We start from the raw sequence: 27,034 nt of genomic DNA, 5'->3' as shown, positions 1-27,034 counted from the left end.
TACATTCATTATGTATATGTCTATCTAGACTGTGGTAGCAACAGTGTATCATTCTGATCCTTTGTATTCTTTTGGTAGCGATTTTACATCAAACTCTTATGACATCTGTTCCTTTGGTCTTTTTTCTGTATTCCTTGATTTTATGTATAGTTCCATAATACAATATAGATTTTCTGGGCTTTCAGCCTGAGATCTGCATCTAAACGTTTCTATCAAGAAACCGGTAAAATTCCATGTCACCTAGATTTTTTTTCTTCTCTAGGTTATGTATTAAATTATTTTTTAATTGTTGCAGTCTAACATAATCTCTTCTTTTGACAATCTTGTTGCCGTTGGTGGTAGTAATCTCTTTAGTCAAATATTCTCACAAAGTACAAAGTCAGTACGATCTCCCTTGTACTCAAGTGTAGACTTAAAAAAGGATTCATGCTCTTGTAACAAAATCCTAGTGACAATAATTCCACTCAAGAGTTTTTATACCAGTTTTACTATGGGAATAAGTTACTGAATTTCTTCAGGATTGACCCACACACTAAAACTTATCTGAGGTGAAATTTCACTAACTTCTTACATTTTCTTTCTCATAAAACCAGTAAATTTCCAAAAAAAAACCAAAAAAAAAAAAACAAAACCAAAATGGTATCAGTCATTATTTCCCTTTGTTAACACAAACTTTTACTTTTTAGCATTTTTATACTTGTGATGTACTCAAAAAACAGCAGATATGTATCAGATTCAAGTTCAAAATATATACTTTCAGCTTCCATTTTTTCAAATAATGAAAATAGCACACATATTGATAAAGCCTATAATGCTAAAATGTAATTATACATGCAGCATATTAAATAATTATGAATAGATATAAAACACAACTAAAATATAAAAGACATTTGAATTCTATAAATCTTCGATAGCAGTGTTATAATGTTTTGACTATGATATTTTAGATAATGTATTGATAATACTTCTATGTGAAAGAGAAAAATAAAATAAAAATTGAAGAATATTTCTCTATGTATAACAGGAATCTTGTAGTGATACCAATTTTGGGTAAGTCTTAGGATTGATTATGTACTGATGAAACATGTTTTGGAAAGGCAAATATCAGTAACTTTATAGTCAAGTAAAACATGAAAAAGACAGATGGGAAGTGAAATATCTGAGCTAGGTAATAACACAAGGGTATTGGGGGGTTATAACACATTGTTTTCCATAAGCCATAATTGCTTAATGTTTTAATATCTCTGAGAGATAGAAGTCTATGAGGCAGACAATAATAGCTCTCTAAATAGTGTTTCCCTAACATCTCCTTGCACATTTGTGCTTATGTTCCACTGTGTTGGAAGATTCTTGTATTTTGAGAGTGTGACCTGAGAATTATACTCCTTTTGGAATACTCAAAGGCTCTTACTGTAATAATTCTGAGTGACAGCTCAGCATCAGGGACAGCTTCATTTGTGACAATAATATCTCTATTGAATGCTTCTCCATGGTGAATGACTTTATATTAATGACATTAGAATCCTTGACATCAAAGGATATATGATCTTGGCAAAAACCTACAACTGAAACTAGTTGTCATCTCTGTGTCAACCAAGTGGCCTAAGGAAATGCCATGAACACTTAGTTTAGCATCTACAGAATCTACAAAGAATGGCTGCTCACTTAGGTTTTCTAGCCAAAGTAAGCACAGTTCAACTAACATTCCTGGCCTCAATGGCCTTGATGTTTCCTGACACTTCCATCATAGCTACATCCAAAATTAACAGTAGAGCTATAGGGAACTGGATGTCTTAATCTATTTTCAGATGGTCTGTAGGATAAACAAAGTGCTTGACATTACTAATTAATCTATTAATATATATTTTAGCAGATTACAGAAACAATGGGAGGGAAATCCAAGAATAAATCAAAGCCTTTCAAAAATCCAAGGGAGTTCTATTGCAATACTTATCTATAAAAGAATCTTGTCTATGTATTCCCTATAAGTAGTCAGTCAACCTTTTAAATGGAAGTCTCTGGCATAGATCAGCACATCACATTTCAGGACAGCTTAGTCCATTGTTTGAAAACTCTTAGTACTTTTATCTATTTAGAAACATCTAGTTATGTTTTTCTTTTTTTCTAAATATTGCTCTATTTCTGATTTTGGGTTCAAAACAGAAAAAAAAATTCCACATAAGAGTTATTATTGTTTGAATATTTTCTAAGATTCTCCAAAATGTCTCCTGGTCTACAACCCAATTAATCATGGAGTATTTATAATTTTATTTCCTCATCAAAATTTTCATCTCTTAAGTGAAATGTAGACTGTGTTTACATTAGTGCCCTTTCCTTATTTTTCCTACATAGCTTCCCTGAAACCTTTTCTTCCTAAGTCAAAACATTTCATTTTTTGAACTATGAATCCTACTTTTTTTTCCTGAAAGCCCTTCATGATCTTTGTCATTAGTCACTAGACAATCTTTAAAATATAAATGTTCTTAAAAGTAGACAAATATTCACAAAGAAACCTAAGACAAAACAAAGTAATAAATGAATAGTCCCTACCTATAAGTGTAAACATTTTATAATGCCAAAAGATAGGAATACTTGCATTTGTAACCTACAAAAAAGGTATGAAAAATCATTTTCTGAAACTATATATTTATATAATAAACAATAATTATTGAAGCTTGCTTGAGTGGTGAGCAGTTTGGAATCTCTTTTGACATCACTTGGTCTAAGACAGAATCTTCTCTTTTCATTTCTAGGTAACATCAGATGGTACCATCTTTCTATATAAGACAATAAGGAATGCATTCTTATAATGAACTCCTGTGTACTTTCTACATGTTTGAGACTATAACTGGAACATTTGGAAATGGTTTACTCCTTTGCTTCTGTGGCTATAATATAATCACTAGTCAAAGGATAAGACCCATTGATGTGCTTTTCATTAATTTGGCCTTTTCCAACATTGTGATGATTCTCTTGAGGGGAATTCCAAGGGCAATCCATTCCTGCATTCAGAAAATTTTCCTGGGTGACATTGAATGTAAAATCATAATTTATCTTCAAAGAGTGGCCCGGGGCATTTCCCTTTCTACTACCTGCCTTCTGAGTGTCTTCCAGGCCATTACCATCAGTTCTGGACATCCCATATGGGCTGAGTTCAAAGCCAGAGCCCCAAAGTGTATTGTTCCATTCTGTGTTTTCATATGGGTTCTCAATCTGTTGATAGATGGGGTTGTGACACTGTATGTGACTGGCATTAGAAACAACACAAACAGCAACCTGAGTAGAAATCTAAGCTATTGTTCTGTAGACAAGCATGCCTTGAATAACTCAAAACTTGTAATGTGGAAGTTACTTTATGATATAGTGTTTGTGGCATTCATGGCCATTACCAGTGGCTACATGGGGGTTCTTTTGTACAGACACCACTGGCAAGTTCAGCACATTCATAAGACCACCCTCAGCACCAGTTCTTCTCCAGAGACCAGAGCTACCAAAGCCATCCTGTTGCTCATGAGTACCTTTGTGTGCTTCTATTCATTCAGTTCCATTTTTGTTATTGTGATGGATAATTCTAAAGACACAAAGCCATGGATGATACATATTTCCTCTTTTTTTTCCTTGTGTTACCCAACAATCAGTCCCTTTCTTTTAATCAGCAGTGACTCCCACATGCCCAATTGTTATAATGCTTTCAAAAGGATGAAAAAGTCTTAATCATCAAATTATGAGAACAAACATGTTAAAACAGAGAGTCATGGAGTTTTAAAATAAAAAAAAACCTAATACCAATCTGAACATCTTATTCTGAAAAAAAACCCAAAAAAACCCCAAAAACCAAAAAAAAAAAAACCAAAAAACAAAAAACAGGACATGAGAACAAAGGATTAATAAACCAGAAAATGGCGATTTTGTTTTCTCAAAGCTAAGCTTCTTTGTACATGAGTCATTCTGTCCAGAACAATAACAAATTTGGGAGTCAATAAACAATAAGGAAATGTTCACTAAAGGTTGAGGAAAGCACCTTTATTGTCACCACTTTCAGAATACTTATATTGTACTTGAATGAACTAATGGACATAGAGGTTAATGATTTGCCCAGAGCCACACAGAGAGTGAGGATCGAAGGCAATTTTAAATGTTGTGTTTCCTTACTAGAAAGTCCACAAGCCTACCCACTGTGCCTTGTTGCCACCTCTTCTCTAGATATAGCTACTAACCATTCATTTTCCAAATAAAATTTCTTTCTTTAAAAAAAATGAGATTCCTTTACCATCAAATATATCCTAATTCTACCCACATCTGATAAAATAAATGATGAAGGCATATGGGAGAGGAGAGAAAGAAAGAGGGTGAGAGAGAGGGAGAGGGAGAGGGACAGAAGGAGATGGAGAAAGAGCAAATTCATTAAAAATAACCAACATTTCAAGGGAATTTGACAATATATGCAGTATTTCTGGTCATGTCCCATGGGAGAAAAACAAGAAAAATATTTAATTTTGAGTCAGATATTCAAGTTGAGAATTCTGATTACATTCTGATTATTTCTTGAATTTGGATGAAAAGAAAACAAAACACACAGTAATACTGAACGAAATCTAAGGTTCCAGCCAAAACTAGATCGTACATTGACATGTAAAATGATTTAAATCATGTCTCTCTCTACTCACCTAAATTTCCAGACTGTGAAGTTAGGAACAGCTGTCTGTATTTAAAGTATCTTCTCCATTATTTTGCATATCAACAATAAATGAGATTTTTTGGTTAATTTCATTGAACTTTAATAGTTGGCATATGAAATTCAAATCATGTTACTAAAAACAGAATCTTCTTCTGGAAACCACTTTGCAAAATTTTTGAAGAATTTCTCTTTCACAAATGACACATGTATCTTTCCTTGGGGAAATAACTCCACCTTGCTAACTGTACTATCAAAGGCATGGAGATGGAGGCTTTTCCACATGATGCTGAAATTTAGGGGGTATATAAACACCTTACGACTGTTTGATAGGCAAAAAATCTGAGCTTTTTTTAGTACCTATGTTTCCTTATTTTTGCTCCAAACAGGATATTTTCAAAGTGAACAAGTTTCTCTTCAACAATTCCACAATTTCCTGGTATAAAACAGAATAAGGAGTTGGGCTGTTAAATAGTTTGCTCAGGATGGTTTCAAAATTTCTGTCTCTATCTCTCTTTGTCTCTTTCTCTGTCTCTCTGTCTCTCTGCTGTGTCTGTTTCTCTGTGTCTCTGTCTCTCTGTCCCTCTCTCTGTCTCTCTCTGTGTCTCTCTTTGTCTCTCAGTCTCTCTGTCTCTCTCTCTGTCTCTCTGTCTCTCTATCTGTCTCTCTCTCTCTCTTTCTCTCTCTCTCTTTTTCTCTCTCTTTCACGTCTGCTTGTATTTCTGGCCCAGGTTTTGTGATCCTTGCTCTGGTCACACAGATTGCTGGTAATGACTTTTTTTCTCAAGATCTTGGTCTCTGCAAAGTAGTGTGTTAAGTAAAAAGTGAGCACCAAAAAAAAAAAAAATCCTCTCAGACACCAAAGTTAAAGAAATGAAGGAAAAGTCAGCCAATTATTAAAATGTTCAATGTAGCAGATAAGGAGCAGAGGAAAGATTAAAACTCAGTGCTATATAAGGTACCAGAATGAAATGTCATTATATTCATGAACAATAAAGAATGTATTTTTGTAGCAATTTAAAATTTACAAAACCTGCTTTCTTCCTAACGACTCTGTAAAGCAGCAACAACAAATTTTGTTTGTTTACTGATGAATGTATGATAGAGAACAAAATAAAAAATTGGAATAAATCTGACATCTTCAAAAGCTATGGAGTATGTGGGTAAAACCCAACTATTGTATAATGAATATAAGCCTATAATGATATACTAATTTTAAATAAGACTACATGCCAGCAGCACATGTGAATCCTGTTTTATTGAACCAACATTCTTTGCCTTGGTTGTTTGTGGATGATTGAAATGATTGATGAAGAGAGCCTATGGTTGACTTAGGGTTTAGGCTTAGGGCTCAGTGGTGACCTTTAGTTTAGTGTTTCTCAACTTCAAAGTTTTTTTTTTTATTCATCCATGCTTGATGCCTTTTAATGGTTAAGACAAAAATAAATATTTATCCACAGATATTGAAAAGAAAACAAAGTTTTCATAAAATGCAGGAATTATTAATATTAAATACACTACAAAGCATAGAAACAATAATATTAATATGATGAAAAGTATGTATCTAAAATGTAAAGCTAGAATTAATTAAAATGAATCTCATTAATGTTAGCAAAAAACAAAACAGACACCATAGTAAACTATTAGTAAACATTATTTGAGGTTTTATTGTTCAGTCACTTCTGACTTTGATCTCATTAGTGTTTTTTTTTTTACAAAGACATAAGTGGTTTGCTATTTCCTTCTCCAGTTTATTATAAAGATAAACTGAGACAATGGGAGTAAATGGCTTCCCCAAGTGTCACTCAGGTAGTAATTATCTGACCACAGATTTGAATTGAGGTAGTTATGAACACAGGCCTCCTACTTTGTCCACTGCATGATCAAGCTGCCCACTGTGAGTAAGGACACAATTAATAAAAAGCCTAGAGATCACATTTTAAGAGGTCATAAGTAAAACTACCTTGAAGAATGAGAAATAAGAAAGTGACAATAAAAGAAATAAAAAGCCCATCCACCATATAAAAAACAAAGACATAAAAATAAACTCACATTAACCATATCCTGAAATGTCTCAGTTAAATACCAGAGCCAAGAATATAAAGAAAAACAAGTCACATGATTTAAAAAAAACTCTCAAGTAACAATGACCCATGGTAAGAAAACTACAGAATTATCTTCCAACTGTTGTAATGAACATGAAATCTTACAATAAAGCACTTCTTCAGACAAAAGATGAAAGATTGAAATCACAAATCATTCAACTTGTAAAATTGTGTGTGATGAGTAGGGTGCTTTAAGAAAAATCTAGGAAGATATACTTGAACTAGTACAAAATGAAATGAGCAGAATGAGGAGAACATCATAAACAGTAAAAGAAATATTGGGGCAGCTAGGTGGGACAGTGGGTAGAATACCAGTCCTGGAGTCAGGAGGACCCTAGTTTAAATTCAGCCTCAGACACTTGACACTTATTAGCTGTGTGACCCAGGGCAAATCACTTAACCCCATTGCCTAGCCAAATATATATATATATACACATATATATACATATATATATTATATATATATACATACACACACATACATATGTGTATATATATACATACACACACATATATGTGTGTATATATATATACACATATATATACATATATATATGTATATATATAAGTGATGGTCAACTGTGAAAGACTTTGCTATTCCCAGTAGTACACTGATCCAAAACACTTTTAAAAGACTTATGATGAAAAATGCTAACCTCCTCTAGAGAAAGAATTTATGGAGTCTGAATTCTGACTGAAAGATCTTTTTTTAACTTCTTTCCTTTGTTTGTTCATTGACCTGTGTTTTCCTTTGCAACATGGCCAATATGGAAAAATTTTGCCTGACTGTGCATGTATAATCTCTCTCATATTGCTTGTATTCTAAAGGAGAGGAATGAGAGGGCAAAAGAGGGAGAATTTGCAACTCAAAAATTTCAAAAATGAATGGAAACTATTTTTCATGTAATTGAGAAATAATAAATAAAAATTAAATGAAATAATATTTTTATTGTATTGAATCAAGACACCAGATTAGGGGCAGCCACACTCCCAACATTTCTCTTCAAACAATTTTATAAAAAATACCTGAAATCAAATTTTGGAGACAACAAAACATTGGGGTAAAAAATTGTTCTTGCCAAAGAAAACTGACAAGCTCGGCAAGAGCAGTCTGTGTCACCTGGCTAGAGGTCCTTCTGGAGTCCAGACAGGTGACATTGGTGACAGTGGTCACAGTAACTCCAATAGCTTTGTGAGCTCTCATTCCTGAGAAAGTGAGAAGATCAGACTACTGGTCAGAAAGGGCTTGCATGGTACAGCAGGTACTAAACGGCAATTCTCTTGCCTATACACAGTTCTGAGTCACAGTTCCAGTGCAGAAAGGACCACTGGTGTTCAGTCAGTAAGGAGCAGGGCCTCTGCTCACAGCTGCAAAGCAGAGCTCTAACAATTGCAATTAAAGGGGACCAAGAAAGGTAAAGACTAGTGCACCGAGCAGGAAAGCAGTGATTATAATTCTCCCAGTGTTATACAACCTTGGAAACACCAGAACCTTGTTTTGTCATACTAAACTCTGAAAACAAACACACACAAAAAGCCTAAGACTCACAAAATTATCCTCCCACACTCAGATGAGCAGGACCAAAATTTTACGTGAAATTCAAAGCCAAGAAATAAATTAGAAAAATAACCAAATAAAAACAAACAAAAAATAATATTAAGAGGGATTATAGCATCTAGGAAGACCAAAACATAAAGTCAGAAGACAACAATGTGAAAACAGCTATTAAAAAACCTCAAAGAAAGGTCCTAAATAGAAGCAAAAAGATCCTAAATAGAAGCAAAACCAACAAGAATTCCTAGAGTAATTAAATAAAGAAATAAAAGTAGTAGAGGAATTTTTTTTTGGGGGGGGAAATGAGAGTGATGCAAGAAATGTATGCAGAGAATTTACAATTTAGTTAAAGAGACACAAAAATAGTGAAGAAAATAACACCTTAAAAAATTCAATTGGTGAAATGGTGAAACAGGCACATAAATACACTAAAGAGAAGAACTCTTTAAAAATCAGAATTGGATAAATAAAAAAGAGTTACAAAATCTCACTAAAATAATTTCTCAAAAATCAGAATTGTGTGACTGGAAGCTAATCATTTAATGAGATGTCAAGAAACAATAAAACAAACTCAAAAGGAGGAAAAATAGAAGAAAATGTCAAACATTTCCTTGGGGGAAAACAAAAATGTATCCAGGAGTGAAAATTTAAGAATTATTGCATGACCTGAAAACCATCATCAAAGATCCTAAGCACCAGATTTCAAGAAATTTTCAAAGAAAACAGTCCTGATATCTTTGATATAGAATATAAAATAGAAATTCGAGGATCCACCAATCACCTCTTGAAAAAGATCACAAAATGAAAACTGCCAAGAATAATATAGTCACATTTCAGAGCTCCCTGGACAAAAAGAGAATACTACAAAGAGTCACAAAAAAAAATAATCCAAAAATTGTGGAGCTATGGTCAAGATCACACAAGACTTATAGCTTGTACTCTAAAAGAGAGGAGGTCTTGTGATATGATATTCCAGAAGGCACAGCTAGAATGACAACCAACAATGACCTACACAGCAAAATTGAATATAATATTTAAGGACAAAAATAGATATTTAATGAAATAGAGGAATTTCAAGCATTCCTGATGAAAAGACTAGAGCTGAGTAGTAAAGTAGAACTGAGCAAAATGTAATGTTCTAGACAAATCAAGATCATTATCTCTACTCATCCAATTTTCCATACCTTGAAGTTTGAACAGTTGTCACAAACACCTGTATTCAAAGTGTCTTCTCTACTACATTGCATCTTAAAATTAAGTGAGGGTTGTTTTGGGTTTGTTTTAAAAAAATGTTAAGTCATATGAAAATTAAGCCATGTTAATAAAAATAAAATCATAATATTTAATATCAGGACACTATTCTGCAAAATTTTAGAGGAGTTCTTCTTCCTCAAATGGCGCCCATATCACTCCTCAAAGGTAATAACTAGATTTAGCTAATATGCTATTAAAGGCAGAGAAGATAAGGCTTTCCTCATGATGCTAAAATTTAAGGAATGTCAACACACCTTATCATTGTTTTGTAGGCAGAAAATCTGAGCTTTATATATTATCTAACAAGGCTTCTTTGTTTTCTCATTTTTTGTTCCAAAATTCTGATATCATCAAAGTAGACAATTGTCTCTCTCCTATTACAGTTCAGCAATGATTCTAGAATTTTCTAGTAGGAAAATTATTTGGGTGTTGGGCTGTTAAATGGCTTGCCTTGAATCATTCAAGCAGTAGGTTTCAAAATTAAAATATTCTCTCTCTCTCTCTCTCTCTCTCTCTCTCTCTGTCTCTCACATACCTGCCTTTATGGCCCATATTTTGTAGCCCTCTTTCCCTGGTCACAAAGATAGCTACTCATGACTCTTTTTCTTTCTAGTTCTGGGAGAAGCACTAGGATAGTTACCAAGCATGCAGTTAAAAAAAAAATCCCTACTCTCATTGAGATAAAACTTAGAGAAATGAAGAAAAAGTCACCTAATTATTAAAATGTCCAATATGGTAAGTAAAAAGCTGAGGACAATAAAAGCTTCATGATCTATACGGTCCCAGGATGAAATATAGTTGAATTCTATGATATTCTTCTGACCATGGTTTGAGATCAAATCCTTCAAGAACAAATTCTATTAACCAAGAGTGAATAGATTTATTTAAGTATTCTATCTATCTGTCTATCTATCTATCTATCTATCTATCTATCTATCTATCTATCTATCTATCTACCTTTCTTCCTCTGTGTATCTCCCATCTGTATCTATTTCTATCTTTCTGTATGTATAGAGATAGCTATACTTATAACTATTAATGTAAATGCAAACTGCATTACTGTGTAATTGGTTTCCTTTGTAACAGTGTATTTTATTGTGTGAATTTTAAAACATTATTCTGGGAAAGGCTCTCCAGGAGTCATCTGACTCACAGTGGTAAAAGATACACAGTAGAAATGATTAAGGACTTCTGTTTTATAGCTTTAGGTCTACGAGGACTCTCAGATGTGACATGGTCTAAATGTAACATATTCTTTGTGGTAAAAGTGGGTCTTCAGTTCAAGTCTTTTTCAAATAATATAGAAGGTGATTGAGCACTTGTTCCTACATTGTAATGGTTTTAATTTCATGGATGGGTTAAATTGAGTGGCCAATCTCTTATATGGTTATTCAGTGCAGGAACAAAAACAAAATAAAACAATTTTACCTTTTTAAAACTAAATTTCAAAAATTCTTCCTGTCATGAAGCATCTTCCAGTCTGCCCATATTTTAAATGTATATGTATATGTGAAATAAGTAAAAGATGATTCGAAGATTGCATTAGCAGTTGAGTATATCAGGAAAGTCAAGACGACCTTGGCCAAGTAAATTAACTTCCCCTTCTTATCCTCATATGTAAAAGAACGATCTTGTACCATGTAGTCTCTAAATGTCCTTCCAAATCCCAATTATGATCCCATTAATGTAAAAAAAAAGTTTAATGGAGGCATCAAACAGGCAAAAGATGTGCACAGGTTTTCATAACAAAGTGCTTTGATATTAAAGACAGTAGAGCCACCACATTTTGACTTTATTAGAGCTAAGTCTAAAGTTTTTTCTTGAGGAAGAAGCTTTGAATCTTCAGGTAAACATTTTGGGAAAAGGAGCTAGATTAGAAGCAATTTATATTAGAGACAATATAGTTGTGTGGGTGCTGAAAAAATAATTCTTAAGATGCATAAATGAAAGACATTGAAGTCATGAAATCAATATTCATTACTTATTTTTACCTCCAATTCCTTCATCAAAGAAAGAGGAAAAATAAGGACAGGGAGTTAACACTGACTACTGTCATTCAATATGTACATTAGGTCAACCATATAGATATTAAAAGACAAACCAGTATATATCTTGAGGCTATTGTTTTTTAATTTGATGCTCTATTTCCTTATCTCGCCTTTTCTAAAATTTCAGTGGCTACTCACAGATACAGGCCCTGTTGATCCACAGGAAATCTTTTATTTGTTCTTTTTCTGATCTAAGCAAGCTTAACCTCCCCTTTATTTAGCCTAGTGGCACTTTCAGGGGGTCACCATATTGGTTTTAGACTTAGGGTGGAAACTTGATCTGCTATAGCAACTGTATCTCAGAACTACTACCTTCAAACAATCCACCAACCTAAGTCTACTCAGAGGCAGAGAATACAGGCACACCCCAGTATACCCAGCATTGAGGACATTCTTTATGAGTGTATTAGAAGGCAGTAGGCAGGCTTTCAAAAGCAACATTCTGCACTAGCCAATATGTTTATCAACTCACCCTTGGCAGAAATACAAAGGGTGCAAAGTCCCATATTCTGTTATGTTCCAAATTCTACTCATGAAAATGGTTTATTTATATCCTTTTAACACTTAGCTGCTGGGGAATAAGTTTTTTTCTCCTATATTTCTGTAATTTTTGGTTATGGCTCTCAGTGATACTTGACAGAAAGCCTTGTTTTCTCAGGTCATCACTCCTGCATTCCACCATATTGTGAAATATGGTAAAACCTACTCATCAAACTCAAGTTTCTGATAGAGTATTTCCTGGTTTCAAACTAATTCTTATTAAAAAAGGAGTTCTCCCTTATTGAAATCTGTGGCCACTGCTTCTTTTTGAAGCATGGAGTGAGGGGATCAGTTAAGTACTTTTGGAATATGTAAGAAAGATTTTAGGGGGTTAAGCTTCCACAGCAGGATAAGAAATTCCAAGATCTTGTGGATAGTCCCTCAGCCAATCAAAAAGTACTCCAAAAACAACTAGTTCTTAAGAAAGAGCCCTAAAGGCTAAACCAGTTGTAACCACCCGGGGTTCAAAGATGGGGCTTCAACCTGGCAAAGGCTTTTCTCCACTGTGCTTGCTTAATAAGCTTATTGAATATGAACCGACACACCCCAAGGGCAGAGATAGCCACTATTTTTGAACATGGGACCCAGGAGGTGGGCAGAGTTAATAGAACATGGACAAACATGCGATGAGCTGTTCAGGAAGGATGTAACTCAGATGAAATGGACCAATAGGAGCCCTGATGGGTGGAGTATGGATCTTACTAACTGTATAAAAGTTGATTCTACCACTGAACCAGTGCCCATGTGCTACTAAAGTACATTGTGCCCGCTTCTCTCTTGAGAAGTGTAGTAAATGATTCTTCACTCACTGCAAGCTTAGTTTCATTTTTAACTAAAAGGTTTTATTTCTATAAGGACTTATTTCTAACAGAATAACTGGTTGGAGCCGCAGGTAAGAGTTTTGTAATAGAAAGCCACCAAAGAAATGAAAAACCCTGAAAAGGGTTGTCAAGCCCTCACCCCAGAATGTGTAGACTGTTTAGCAGCCACTGTATCAAAAGTTTAAGAAATTCAAGGGAAATTTCTTTGGCTTTAGGAGATCACTGGTAAACTGATAAAGAGCTATGTGAGGTGAGTAATGAAATCAAAAACAAAATTGTGAAGGGATAAGACGTGAAGCAAAGAAGAACAGGGCCAAGTGTGGAAGATAAATGTTTGGATTGGGTTTTTTTTTTTTTTTTAGTAATTTGCTTTAAAAACAACAACAACAACCCCATAGGTGATCCAGGGAAGGAATAGTAGGACCAAGTTAATTTCCTGTGACTGGGTTCACAATTTCACAAGTTTTTTTTTTTTTCTTTTTTCTTTTCTTTTTAAAATGTCAGTGGCAGCAGTATATAGTAGAAAAATTAAGATAGATCAAAGGTTAATGGGAATTACGGAGATTAGTGTATTAAAGTCAAACAGCTAGGAGAAGTGAGAGAGAGAATGAATTGAGGGCCTAGCTAGAGTAATTGATACTCAAAAGAAGAAAGGCAATCTCTCCCTCTTCTTGCTTCTTAGGAAAAATAGAGAAAATTTAACACAGGAGAAAATGAGAGAACAACAATAACAAAAGATTGCTCTCGATTTTTCACCCCAGATGGTCAGTTTTCTGCCCATGACTTTCCAGAAACTTGATGATGAGCAAAATACTCTCTACACTTATTAAAGTGAGAGTTAAAATAAAAATTAAAAATCATCAGTAAGTTAGAAAGCGACTCACTTCTCTAACTGGTGGAGAATGGAGAGATTTGTCCTCTTGCAAAATCATAAGGAAAGAGAACAAAGGTAAAGAAAAAGTGAGCTCAGAAGACACATGTGGCAAAAGTGTATTGTATTGAAGTGAGTTTGCAAGCTTGTAATTGCCCTCCTTCTTGCCTGTTGCTCAGAGATAATCTTTTTTTCTTTTTACTTTTTTAAACTTTATTTTTCTGGAGGGTATATTTTTTTTTGGTCTTTGTTTTCTTTTACAATGTGACTAATATAGAAATACGTTTTGCATGACTAAACATGTAAAGCCTATATGAAATAGTTTGCCTGCTCAGTGTGGGGGGGGGTGGTTTGAGAGGAAGGGAGAGAGTTTGGAGCTCAAAATTTTTAAAATGAATGTTAAAAATTGTTTTTAGATATAATTGTTTGGGAAAAAATAAAATACTACATAAATATTAACGGCAACAACAACAACAAAAGTGAACCATTCTGCAGACCTTTTACATAATGTGAATTTACCTGTGGTGTGGAAAAGGGCAGGAGGGAGGCAGGAAGGGGACTTCATCCCTGTGGGGGAGGGGCCAGTACAGGGTTCCAGGACAGATGGTGGCTGGGCACAGAGAAGCCAGAGCAGGAGGAGGAACACTTGGCTGGAACTGAAAGGGAAAACAAGCTGGCAGGCAGACAGGTGGGAGCCAGACGTGGCAATATCCAGGAGAGGACAGGCCCCACGTGGTGGGGACCAGGGACAGACACACTGCACCCCCATGTGGATGGACAAAACACCACACTCCAGGGTCCAAGCCAAGGTCTCCTGTCTCAGAGCTGGAGGTCCCAAGCCAAGTCTTGATACAGCGGTGGCCGTGGTTGTCTCTCTATGAGTCCTTCTGCTTTCACTCGGAGGATATTTTGTTTAGTTTTTTCTTTGGGTGGTGGGATGGTGGTGGTAGGAGGCCACAGAGTTCCAAGTTGAGGGGCAGGACCAAAAAGAGATCCCAGTACAGGATGGTAAAGTTTACATAGGTGTTTTCTTGGAATGCAGATTTCTTATAGAATTCCTTACATAAAGTGGTTTGTATGACGTGAATCTACATAAAGCATCATTTCTATTCCCATTCACTTTTCTCCAGAGGTCTTTAATATCTAAGTTTTTTTTTTAATTCTATTACTCTTCTCAACTTCTTTCTGAATCATTTTATGGTAAGGTTTATCTAGCTCTCAGAGGGAAAATTTGAGGTTCCCCACTACTAGAGTTTTACTGACTATTTCTTCTTGTAATTTATTTTTTTCCTTTAAGAATTTGAATCCTATGCTGTTTCCCAAATATGTGTTTACTATTGATATTGCTTCATTGTCTGTCATTCCTTTGAACAAGAAGCAGTTGCCCTGTTCACCCCTTTAAATAGGGCTATTTTTGTTTTTGCTTTGTCTGAGATGTTGATTGCTACCCCTCAGTTTTTTTACTTCAGTGGATGTATAACAGTTTCTGCTCCAGCCCTCTATTTTAACTCTACCATTCTCTTTGTTTCAAGTATGTTTCTTGTAAGCAACAAAAACAAAAACAAACAAAAAACAAACAAACAAACAAACATTTTTGGATGCTGGTTTCTAATCCATTTTGCTACCCAATTCCATTTTATGAGTGACTTCATCCCATTCACACAGTTAGGATAACTAACTATGCATTTCCCTCCATCCTACTTCCTTCTGTTTCTCCTTCTCTCTCTTTTTATCCAGTCTCTCCTCTAATTTTGGTTTTACATAAGACCACTGTATTCTTTTTTCAGCCCACCCTCTTATCACCACTTTTTCTTTCTCTTTTCTCATTTTCTTACTTACCTATAGGGTAATATAGATTTTTAAGACTAATTGAGTAAGTATATACAGATGCAGATATAAATATAGAGTTATTTTCCCCTTTTGAACTAATTTAGATGTGACTAGGTTCAAGCATTGACCACTTCCCCTACCATTTTCCACTCCAAGATAAAAGCTCTTCCTTGCATACCTATTTTAGGTGAGTTTGATGCGGTTGGGATCTGGGCCCCAGAAAGGAAAAACCTTGGACTTTCCCACATGGCCAAATCTCTGGCCTTCCCCTGAGGCTATAATCTCCCCTCTATTGTCTTGTCCCTATGGCCCCAGGCCACTTCCCACCTGTGTGTGTGTGTGTGTGTGTGTGTGTGTGTGTGTGTGTGTGTGTGTATCTAGGCTCCATTTCCCTGGAATTGCATTACCTCATAGACTACTTGGCCACTCCTAGATCCTCCATTTCCCTGAACCTCATAGACTACTTGGCCACTCCTAGATCCCTCCCACAGTCTTTCTGTATATAAGGTCCATCTTGTCTCCATTAAGATGCTCAGATTCTTATAATCTAGGCACTGCTTAGATTCTTAAAATCTAGCCACTGCTGGGATTCTTATAATCTAGCCAATAGCTTACTAATGCTGAGACTCCTTAAGAGTTTGCCCTATATGGCGGCTATTCTAATAAACCTTGTCTTTGGCTGAAAGAAGGCTTGGGTCGAATTCTTTCCGGCAGGACCTGCATGTTGTGATTTTGGGGTCCCAGGATCCCAGAACCCTTAAACTGCATCAAGATCATTTCCCCAATTCTCTCTTTCCCTTCTGCCTTCTCCCAAGGCATCCATATTTCTCACCTATCCATTTATTTTACATCATCCCAACCTAATTGGTTCACTCCCAAACCTTCTTTGTATGTAGAATCCTTCTACTTCCTCTAATAAGGATAATATTTTTAGAAGATACCATCTTCCCTTGCAGAGAAGTACACAGTTTAACCTTATTGAGTCGCTATGATTTGTCTTTCATATTTACCTTTTAATGCTTCTTTTGAGTCTTGTATTTTAAAGTCATTTTTTTTCTCTTCAGCTCTGTCTTTTCATCAGGAATGCTTCAAAGGCCTGTATTTCATTAAATATCCATTTTTCCCTCCATGTGTTTCTGTAGAGAGCAAATCTGTAGTAAGTAGAATGTTCTCAGAGAGTGTGTCTTCAACCCCAAATGTCTTGTCTGCTCAGTGTTCTGAGGCTGGTTGTACTTCCACAGAGAGCAAGCCTGTAGTAACTGGAAGTGTTCCCAGAGAGATTATGTCCTGCCACAAGTATCTTTTCCTCTGAGTGTTCAGAGAGTAGATGTGTTTCCCCAGAGAGCAAGCCTGTAATAAGTAGAATGTTCTCAGAGAGTGTGTCTCCACCCATAAGTATCTCATCCACTGAGTGTTCTGAGACTAGATGTGCTTCTCCAGAGAGTAAACCTGTAGTAACTGAAATGTTCCCAGAGAAAGTGTCTCCTGCCACAATTATCTTTTCCTCTGTGTACTATTTTAGTTGTGTTGACTGATTTTCCTTCCCGTAAGAAAATGTTAAAGATCAAGTGGGACTGAAAAGGAAACATGAGAAGACACCATCACCCTACCCTGTCTAGGAGGTGAGAGCTCCACAGGTGTTGCACATTGCACACCTTTTCCCAAATGCACCAATCAGTTGTGCTGGCTTTTCTTTTCCTCACTCACAACCACTTAGGCTGATAATATCTTCTTCATCCCATGTCCTACCATACCTGAGGATCAGTGGAAATGACTCTAGAATTTCCAATGGAAGTGCCAATTTTAATCAAGCAGGTCCTGCTTTACTAATGCTAGACACATTCTCCCTTCCTGCTGTCAATATTACCCATTGGGATCCACTCACTGAGGAGACGTTGCTCTGAATTTAACTCACGTTGTCCTTCAACTTTCCATTTTTGAAGAATAAGCAGTATAATTGCTGCTTTTATGCACAGAGCTTCCTATATCAGAGACATGAAATCCTGGTAGAGCTTCAATATCCATCCATCCTTTTGGATCAGCTAAAACCTGGCCCAGCAAAGACAGGACTAATCCAAGGAAGAATATGGAAACTTATATGTCCTAGAAACCCAACAGATGGGCAGGTGGCAGAGTGTATAGAGCACTTTTTAAGTCAAGAGATCTGAGTTCAAATATTAATTCAGTCATTTATTATCTCCAGATCCTGGACCACGTCCCTTAAACTCCATCATCTTTTTCTGTCTACACTGCAGATAGACTTGTACAGAGCACAAACTCCTCTAATTCAGTCTAACCTTCAATTAATCCTCATTTAGCTCCTGCATGCTGCTGCCTGCTAAGGTGTCTGCAATCTCGAAAACAAAATATTACGTGAAGGAAAAAATACACACCTACACATAGAAACAGACATAATTCTACTATTCCCTTAATATATCATCTGGTTCTTTTAACAAACTCTTAATATATATATATGTATATATATATATACACACACACACATATATACATATACACACACACACATATATGTACATATATACTCATACATATATTTACACATACATATATACACATACATATATACATACATGTACACATATATACACATATATATTTCTAACTATAGATAATAAAAACACTAATTTCATATGATTGTTGTGACTATCAAATGATATTCTCTAAAATGCACTGCAAAAATCAAGCGCTGTATAAATATTATTAATAAGAACACATTCAATTATTTCTTTTGTAGAAAAAGTCACCAGGTATCCTAGATTGCAAGAACTGGGGCCCTCACATATCAGTTCTCAAAGATCATTATCTACTTTATTCCTATTGTCTAGAAAGGCCTTCATTCTCTCCTTTCCTGTAATAAGGCCAAGGGAGGAAAAAAAATTGTCTCCCCAATGGCAGGAGTTGCTCCTTTAGAGATTCTAATTAATCACTTGTAATTGCTAATGAAGATTTTTCCTTGAGACAAAGGGTTGTTTTTTTCTTCAGACCCATCTTAGATTCCTTCTGCTGACTTTTCTTTTTGAGGTGACATTGTAATTACACTTGGGGGAGATGAGTTCAGTAAACCCCATCCCTATAACTACAGCCCAGCCCATCACCACAAAACATATACATACATACACACATACATGCACCCCTGCACACCTAACTCTAGCCACTGCTTTGGCCCCACAGATCAGACGGTGAGTGACTTTATGCCTTGAACACAAAGATAAGGAATCCTAGCAACCCCTTCTAGGGGAATGGGATTCCTGCTGTGAGTGCTTGAGATACAGAAATGATCTTGTAAAAGAAGCCTCAGTTGGTATAATTCCATCCTTAAAATGCAGCAAGGTCATATTTTTCTGTCCTTTTTACTTCTCTAGTGTCTCTGCCTCTCTCCCCTCCTTACTATAATCCCCCCCAGGCTAAGGATCATGTGCAAGGGCAGTACTCAGCAGGTTGTGATTCAGATGCTGGGGGATTGTGAACAGTAACTGTCCTGGGAGAAAACTGGGTCCTCATTATTCCCTTTTTGACCTGATCAGGGGATGGAATTATAACTTTTCAGTACGAACTCAACCCAAGGAGCTGATTCAGATCAGCCGATCTCTGATTCAGGCTCAAAGTCTTAGAAAAGCCATTACAGGCTGTCTAATAACCTCACTGTGCAAGCAGAGAGTCCTGACTGACTTGTTACACTGGCAGAGCACTATAACCTCAGACCCCTGCCTGCGGCTCTTAATGGTTTCAGGTCTTTCAGATTGAGCCTGTGCCCTCCTTCCCTGCTTAGGCTGCAGAGCTTTGAAAGGATGTGGATGACGGGCTGAGAGTTCCTGTGGGGATTGTTAAAGCAAATATTCCACGGTCTAATCTCTCTCACTATGCCAGTCATATAGCCTCACAGACTCAGAGCAGAGAAGTCAGAGCAATTAATCTAAAGCCCTCATTTTACAGGTGAGAGAACTGAGGCCCAGAGAGACTTGGTGAATCTTTCAAAGTCACAGAAGGTCTTGGTCATGGGGATTTGAACACGTGTTCTCTGTCTTCCATTGCAGGCCTCATTCTACAGCCCTATTTTGCTTCTGGGGTGGCCTTCATGCCTGTTTCATTCCAATGTAGCTTTGATTGGGAAACTAGGAACTGCTTTCAATGCAGTCTTTGACCCTTTATTTCTTTCTCCTACATTTTTTCCTCTGCATTTTTCTTTACACATTTCCATCACCTTTACTTCTGTTACCTTTTTAATCATGGTGAACCTCATATTTAGTGACTTCCTGTGTTTAAAAATTACTTTACACATATTGAATAAAGCCAGGTCTCTGTCTTTCTGTCTCAAATGGTATAGTTGTCCATGAGTCATGGTGAAATGGTTAAAATGCTCAAATTAAAGGCACAGGACATGGGTTCAGATTCTGACTCTGTTCCTTACTATCCATCCTGCCAGGGAAAGATCATTTCATTTCTGTAGGCCCCTGGTTCTTGATTTTCACAATAATAATAGTAACAATAGGCCACTGAACCACCTATAACCTAAGGATCCTTGCAGCAGTAGCTTCAGTGTGGACGTGACTGCTTGGCAAAGACAAGACTCTCTGTTCAATTGCCTCCCATGTTCCTTACAGAATGGAACACCTGTTACTAAACAATTCACATCTGCCAAGAATTCTCTTAGGGGAAATGGTGGAGAAAGGAGTAGAAAGGGGGTCGGTACCTGGCATAAAACTATACATGTGAATCTTGTAAGAGTTTTCTCAGCTTTTTAAAGACTTGATTTCAAAGTCTTTGGGATTCAACTAGATTCCTTGGTTGGGAAAGGGAAAAGGAGAGAGGCTACTCTAGAAAAGTATCATGTTCTCTTCTACTGTATTTGAAAGTAAAGTTGGAATAGGGTTTGGAAGTTTGCCCTGCCATTTCCTCCTTACCCAAAGCACAGGTAACTTGGCTAAAAACTTTGAGGATAGGATGCTTTCCTAGTTCTCCTTATTAGATGGCTATTTCATGCAATTTACATGCAGCAAACTTCAGTGTTTAAAGGGGTATAGGCAACTGTGAGACAATTAGCCAGATATCTTATGAGAACAACAACAACAAAAAGTATTTCAGGAAAGCATGTGACAGAAAAGGGGCACACGTCCTGCATGAGAAAGTCCTATTTTGTGCAGAGTGATGCCTTGGTATAAAGGAGGATTTGAAAACTGGCCCTCCTTATATGTAGATGGGATAGTCACTCTCATCTTTCCATTTACTGCTAGCTATTTTTACTTAAGATTCTCATCCCAGCTTCTAAGGCAAAAAAGGACCATCAGCCCTAAAATAAATCAAACACATAAGTGGAGGAAGAAAGCATATTTAATTGAGATAAAGAGGGTCTTGAGAGCCTGGTCACCCATAAATCTGAGGATATGGATGTCCACCAAGAGAACTTAAAGAAAAAAGTTTTTTTTTTTTTTCCAAGGAGGAAAATGGGTTAGGGTTTAGAGATTTTCTTATGAGGAGCTAGGGCTGGTCCAGAAGCCCCATCTGACCTTGGCAATCTAAACAAGAAAACTCACTTCCTTCTGGTTGTTTTCCCCTTTATGATCTAACTCACCATGAATCTTAATGAAAGAGATTAGGACATTCCAAGTCTCTTGGGCAGATGTGGCTAAGTCAAGCTAAAGATCTCTAGTGTGGGCCCTACTCTACCTCACTGAGAGTAAATAGCTCAAGAGCAGGAATGCAATGACGTTACCAAGATTGTTTAGAGGGAGGGGCTTTCTTACAGTCAGTGTGGCATTTTGATAGAGAAGGGAACATTATATTTCATAATAAGTATATTCCTGTCAGGATATATTTTGATATTTTCTTACTGGTAAGTATAGCATCTTTGTAGTTAAATAAGTGGCCATGTGTCCTGCACATATAAAATACCATTAATTTGAAATTAAATGTAATTCATTTCTTAAGTGATTACTATTTATTGTCATCACTAAATATAGTAGTAATTATAACAATTAGTAATAATAACTATGACAATAACAACACTAACGATTTACAAACTGGATAAACCTCTCTTCCCAAAAGTTGTTGTTCAACTCTCTCCTCCTCTCCTTTACTCTGTCTTTCTCTCCCTCTCCCATTGTACTATATAAAGCAATAAATAGAATACTGGATCTTGAGTCAGGAGACTTGAATGCTAATCTAATCTCATACACTAAATAACCCTGTGACCCTTGAAAAATCTTGGAAACACAGTTCCCTCAGTTTCTCCAATGGCAAAATGGGAATACAAACACACACATATATAAGCATGTATGTATGTATACAAATGTATACACATGTGTGTGAATGTATATATACATATACACATATGTATGTTTACAAACATATATAATGTGTATATGTATGTATGTATATTTATCTATGTATGTATATATATTCAAGAAAAACTGTATACACAACTCTAGGTGTGTGTATGTTTATATACTTGTGTATACTTCTTTTATATGTACCTCATTGCAAGTTTCAGTGACTTTCTTTTTATCCACTATGGGAATATGTATTTTAAATGCATGCTTCTGCTATAGTTAATATTATAATTCTTTCATTTGAGATACCTCAAGTTTAATTCCTTCTGCCTGGTACTTATCTTCCCAAATTATTTATCTTGTTGAAATACTTTATGACAAACTCAGTGCACATACTAAAGATTATTTCTCCTTATCTTTACCTTGGGTATTAGATTCCACTAAACCAAAAGTTATTTATCCTGTCAAATGTACATGGCAGCTACATCTTCATTTAGTCAAGATCTGCAAAAGTTTAAAAAGATCTGTTTTCTGGATTTACTTTAATGTTGGAATTATTGATTTGGATTGGATGTGATTTCAGCAAAGTTGAGATCATTCTTATTATTTTAAGGAAACCACAAAGACCTCCATTTATTTTTGCCCAATTTGCCTTTCTTGTTACTGATTCCTGGAAATTCACTCATTCCCATGTGTATTTACATTTATCATATATATGTCTATTACAACAGAATATCATTTGATCCTCTGTTATATGTATATGTTTATGTATAGCCTATATCACATTACATGCTGTCCTGGGCAGGGAAGGTATTTGAAAACTCTTAGGACTTTGACAATTTAGAAACCTTAAATATGTTTCTCTTTTGTTTGAAATATTGTTCTATTTCTAACTTTTGGTTCAAAACAGAAAAAAAAATCCACATATGAGCTATTCATATTTTCTATATATTCATATTTCTATATATTCATATCTTCTAAGATTTTCCAAAATCTCTTTATCTACAATCCAATTAAACATGGAATATTTATAATTTTATTTTCTCATCAAAATTTTCATTTCTCAAAAAAATGCAGACTGTTTTTTTATATTAGTGATTTTTAATCATTTTTCCTTTGGAGCTTTCCTGAAGCCTTTTCTTCCTAAGGTAAAACATTTATTTTTCTTGAACCATGCATCCTACATTTTTTTTTCCATAATTGCTTCATGATCTGTATCATCAATCACTAGATAATCTTTAAAATATCAATGTCTTTAAAATTAGACAAATATTCACAAAGACATCAAAAACAAAACAATATAATAAATGAATAGTCCCTACTTATAAGTGTAAACATTTTATAATGCCAAAGGATACAAATACTTGCATTCTTAACCTCAAAAAACAAAGTATGAGAAAAGCATTTCCAGGGGCAGCTAGGTAGCACAGTGGATAGAGCACTGGCCCTGGATTCAGAGGGATCTGAGTTCAAATCCAGCCTCAGACACATAACACTTACTAGCTGTGTGACCCTGGGTAACTCACTTAACCCCATTGCCTAGCCAAAAAAGAACCAAAAAAAGCAAAACAAAACAAAAAAAAGCATTTCCTAGAACTGTATATTTATATAACAAACACCTTGTGTGAGAGGTGAGCATTTTGAAATCTCATTTCACATCACTTGTTCTATGATAGTATCCTCTCTTTTCATTCCCAGGTAACTACAGATCAGACTGCAATTTTTCTATACAAGAAAATAAGGAATGCATTCTTATGATGATATCCTGTGTACTTTTTACATGGTTCAGATTATAATTGGGACTTTGGTAATGGTTTACTCCTTTACCTGTATGTCTTTAATATCATCACTGGTCAAAGCATAAGACCCACTGAGCTGATTTTCATTAATTTGGCCTTTTCCAACTTTGTGGTGATTCTCTTGAGAGGAGTTCCATGGGCAATCTATTCTTGCATTCAGAAAATTTTCCTGAGTGATGTTGAATGTAAAATCATAATTTATTTTCAAAGAGTGGCCCAGGGCATTTCCCCTTCTGCTACCAGCTCAACACCAGCCTCCAGCAACACCAGCCAAACCCTGCCCCACCCCCCACTGGGAAACAACAGACAGGAAGGTCCCCCAAGGGCCCAGGACAACATCAGCATAGCACCAGGTAAACAGCCAGGGCCTGCAGACATAAGCACAAAAAGCTAGAAACAGTGCCCCTTCCACCCTGGGAACAGATCTCAAATTTAAAAGAAAAGAAAAAAGGTCAATAAAGGGGGGTGAGCAGAAAACAGCAACAACAACAAAAGAATTTAACCATAGAAAATTATTATGGTGACAGATAAGACCAAGACACAAACTCAGAAGAGGAGAACAATATCAAAAGCCAAAGAATAACAGGAAGTGGTCTCACACCCAGAAAGAACTCATAGAAGAACTCAAAGAGGAGCTTAAAAAAGGTAGATGAAAAATGGGGAAAAGAAATGAGAGTGATGCAAGATAATTATGAAAAAAGAGTCAACAGCTTGGAAAACTTCTTTAAAAGTAAAATTGGTCAAATGAAAAGGCGATACAAAAATCCACTACAGAAAACAACTCTTTAAAGAGTACGATTGGCCAAATGGAAAAGAAAGCACAAAAGCTAACTTAGGAAAACAACACCTTAAAAGTTAGAATTTGGCAAGTGGAAGTTAATGACTCTATGAGACATCATGAATCAATCAAACAAATTCAAAAGAATGAAAAGAATGAAAGAAAATGTAAAATACCCTATGGGAGGAAAAACAGAACTAGAAATAGATCCAGAACAGACAATATCAGAATTATCGGACTACCTGAAAGCCATAATCAAAAGGAAAACTTGGACAGCATCTTTAAAGAAATTATCAAGGAAAACTTAACTGATGTTCTGGACCCAGAGGGCAAAATAGGCATTAAAAAAAAATCACTGATTACCTCAGGTAATAGATCCCAAAAGAAAACACCAAGAAACATTATAACCAAATTTCAGAACTCCCATGTCAAGGAAAAATACTGCAAATGGCCAGAAAGAGTTCAAATATCATGGAGACACAATTAGAATCACACAGGATGTGGCAGCTGTACCATTCAAGGATCAGAAGTCAAGGAACATCATATTCCAGAGGGCAAAGGAGCTAGGACTACAACCAAGAATCACTTACCCAGCAAAATTAAGCATAATACATCAAGGGGAAAGATGGTCATTCAACAAAAAAGAAGGATTTTAAACCTTCATCACATGATGATCAACTATGAATGACTCAGCTTTCCTCAGCACCGCAATGATCCAAGACAAGTACAAAGTACTCACTAAGGAAACTCTTATCCATATCTCAATAAGGAACTGGTGGGCTCTAAATGCAGAGTGAAGCATATTTTTTCACTTAGTTTATTCTTTCTCATTTTTTAAAAATTTTTGATGTGTTTCTTCTTCCACAACTGTGATAAATATGAAAATATGTTTTACATGATAGCATATGTATAAACTATGTCAAACTGCCTACCATTTTCAGAGGAGTGGTGTGAAGAAGGCAGAAAAATTTGTAACTCAAAATCCTGTAAAAATGTATGCTAAAAATTTTTTTGATTTTTAATTGTGGGAAAAAATAAGAAAAAAAAGAAAAAAGACTACTATAGTGGTTAGTAAGATCAAGACAGAAACTCAGAAGAAGACAACAATGTAAAAATAGCTACCGAAAAAAAAAAACCCTCAAAGAAAAATCATTAAATAGAATAAAACTGAACAAGAATTCTTTGAAGAATTAAAGAAAAAAATAAGAGCAGTAGAGGAAAATTTTGGGGGAAATGAGAGTGATGCAAGAAAACTATGAAAAGAGAATTAACAGTTTAGTAAAAGAGACATAAAAATATTGAATAAAATAGCTTGAAAAACTCAATTGGTGACATGGTAAAAAAAAAAAAAAGCACACAGATCCAGTGAAGAGGACTCTTTAAAAAAGTATAACTGACCAAATGCAAAAAAAAAAGTACAAATCTCACTGAAGAAAATAATCATTTAATGACATGTCAAGAAACAATAAAACAAAATGAAAAGAAGGAAAAATAGATGAAAATGTCAAATATCTCCTTGGGAGAAATCAACAACTAACCTGGAAAATAGATCCAGGAGAGAAAATTTAAGAATTATTGAACCTCCTGAAATCCATGATAAAAAAAAAAGAGCCTAGACATCATCTTTCAATAAATTATCAAAGAAAACAGCCCTGATCCAGAAGATAAAATAGAAATTCAAATGATCTGCCAATCATCTCATGAAAGAGATCCCAAAGTGAAAACTCCCAGGAATATTACAGCCAAATTTCAAAGTACCCAGTTTAAAGAGAGAATATTTCAATCAGCCACAAAGAAATAATTCAAATATCGTAGAGCCACACTCAGGATCACACAAGTCTTTGTCACTTCCACACTAAAAGAGAGGAAGGCAGAGCTGGGATGACAACCAAGAATAACCCATATAGTAAAATTGAGTGTAATCCTTCAAAAGGAAAAATAGATATTTAATAAAATAGACCTTCAAATATTCCTGATGAAAAGGCCAGTACTAAATAGAAAATTTATACTCAGACACAAGACTCAAGACAGGCATAAAAAATATAAGCATGAAAGAATAACTCTAAATTATACTATACATTTAAACTGTTTACATTCATACATGAGAGGATGATACATGTAACTCATCAAAACTTCATCAAAATTAAGGCAGTTAAAAGGAGTTTACATAGATAGAGGGCATAGGTGTGAATTAAATATGTTGAAATAATCTCTCTAAAAAATGAAGGGGGCAAGAAAGAAGTTTGCACAGGGAGAATTGGAGAGGGAGATGTAGAAAAAAAAATCACATAAAAGAAGTATACAAGGAAGAGTTTTACAATGGAGGGGTTTTGGCCAGTAATGTGTTAACTTCATTATCATTGAGATTGGTTCAAACAGAAATATACACACAGGATCAGATTCTTAAAATCTAGCCAATAGCTTACTAATCTTCAGACTCCTTAAGAGTCTGCAACATGATGGATGTTCTA

General features: G+C 35.5%; 1 protein-coding gene across 1 annotated transcript; it reads left to right on the top strand.

Moving 5' to 3' along the window:
* The first annotated feature begins 2,796 nt into the window (after positions 1 to 2,796).
* Positions 2,797 to 3,714, top strand: LOC114041967 (vomeronasal type-1 receptor 4-like). Its single transcript, XM_027860664.1, has one exon. It carries the CDS (start codon positions 2,797 to 2,799, stop codon positions 3,712 to 3,714), a length of 918 nt encoding a protein of 305 aa, XP_027716465.1.
* Positions 3,715 to 27,034: the final 23,320 nt, after the last annotated feature.

Source organism: Vombatus ursinus, unplaced genomic scaffold (assembly GCF_900497805.2).
Source record: "Vombatus ursinus unplaced genomic scaffold, bare-nosed wombat genome assembly UNPS02014235.1, whole genome shotgun sequence".
NCBI lineage: Eukaryota > Metazoa > Chordata > Mammalia > Diprotodontia > Vombatidae > Vombatus > Vombatus ursinus.
Note: the sequence above shows the minus strand (reverse complement) of the source record. Positions and strands in the feature narration are given on the sequence as shown.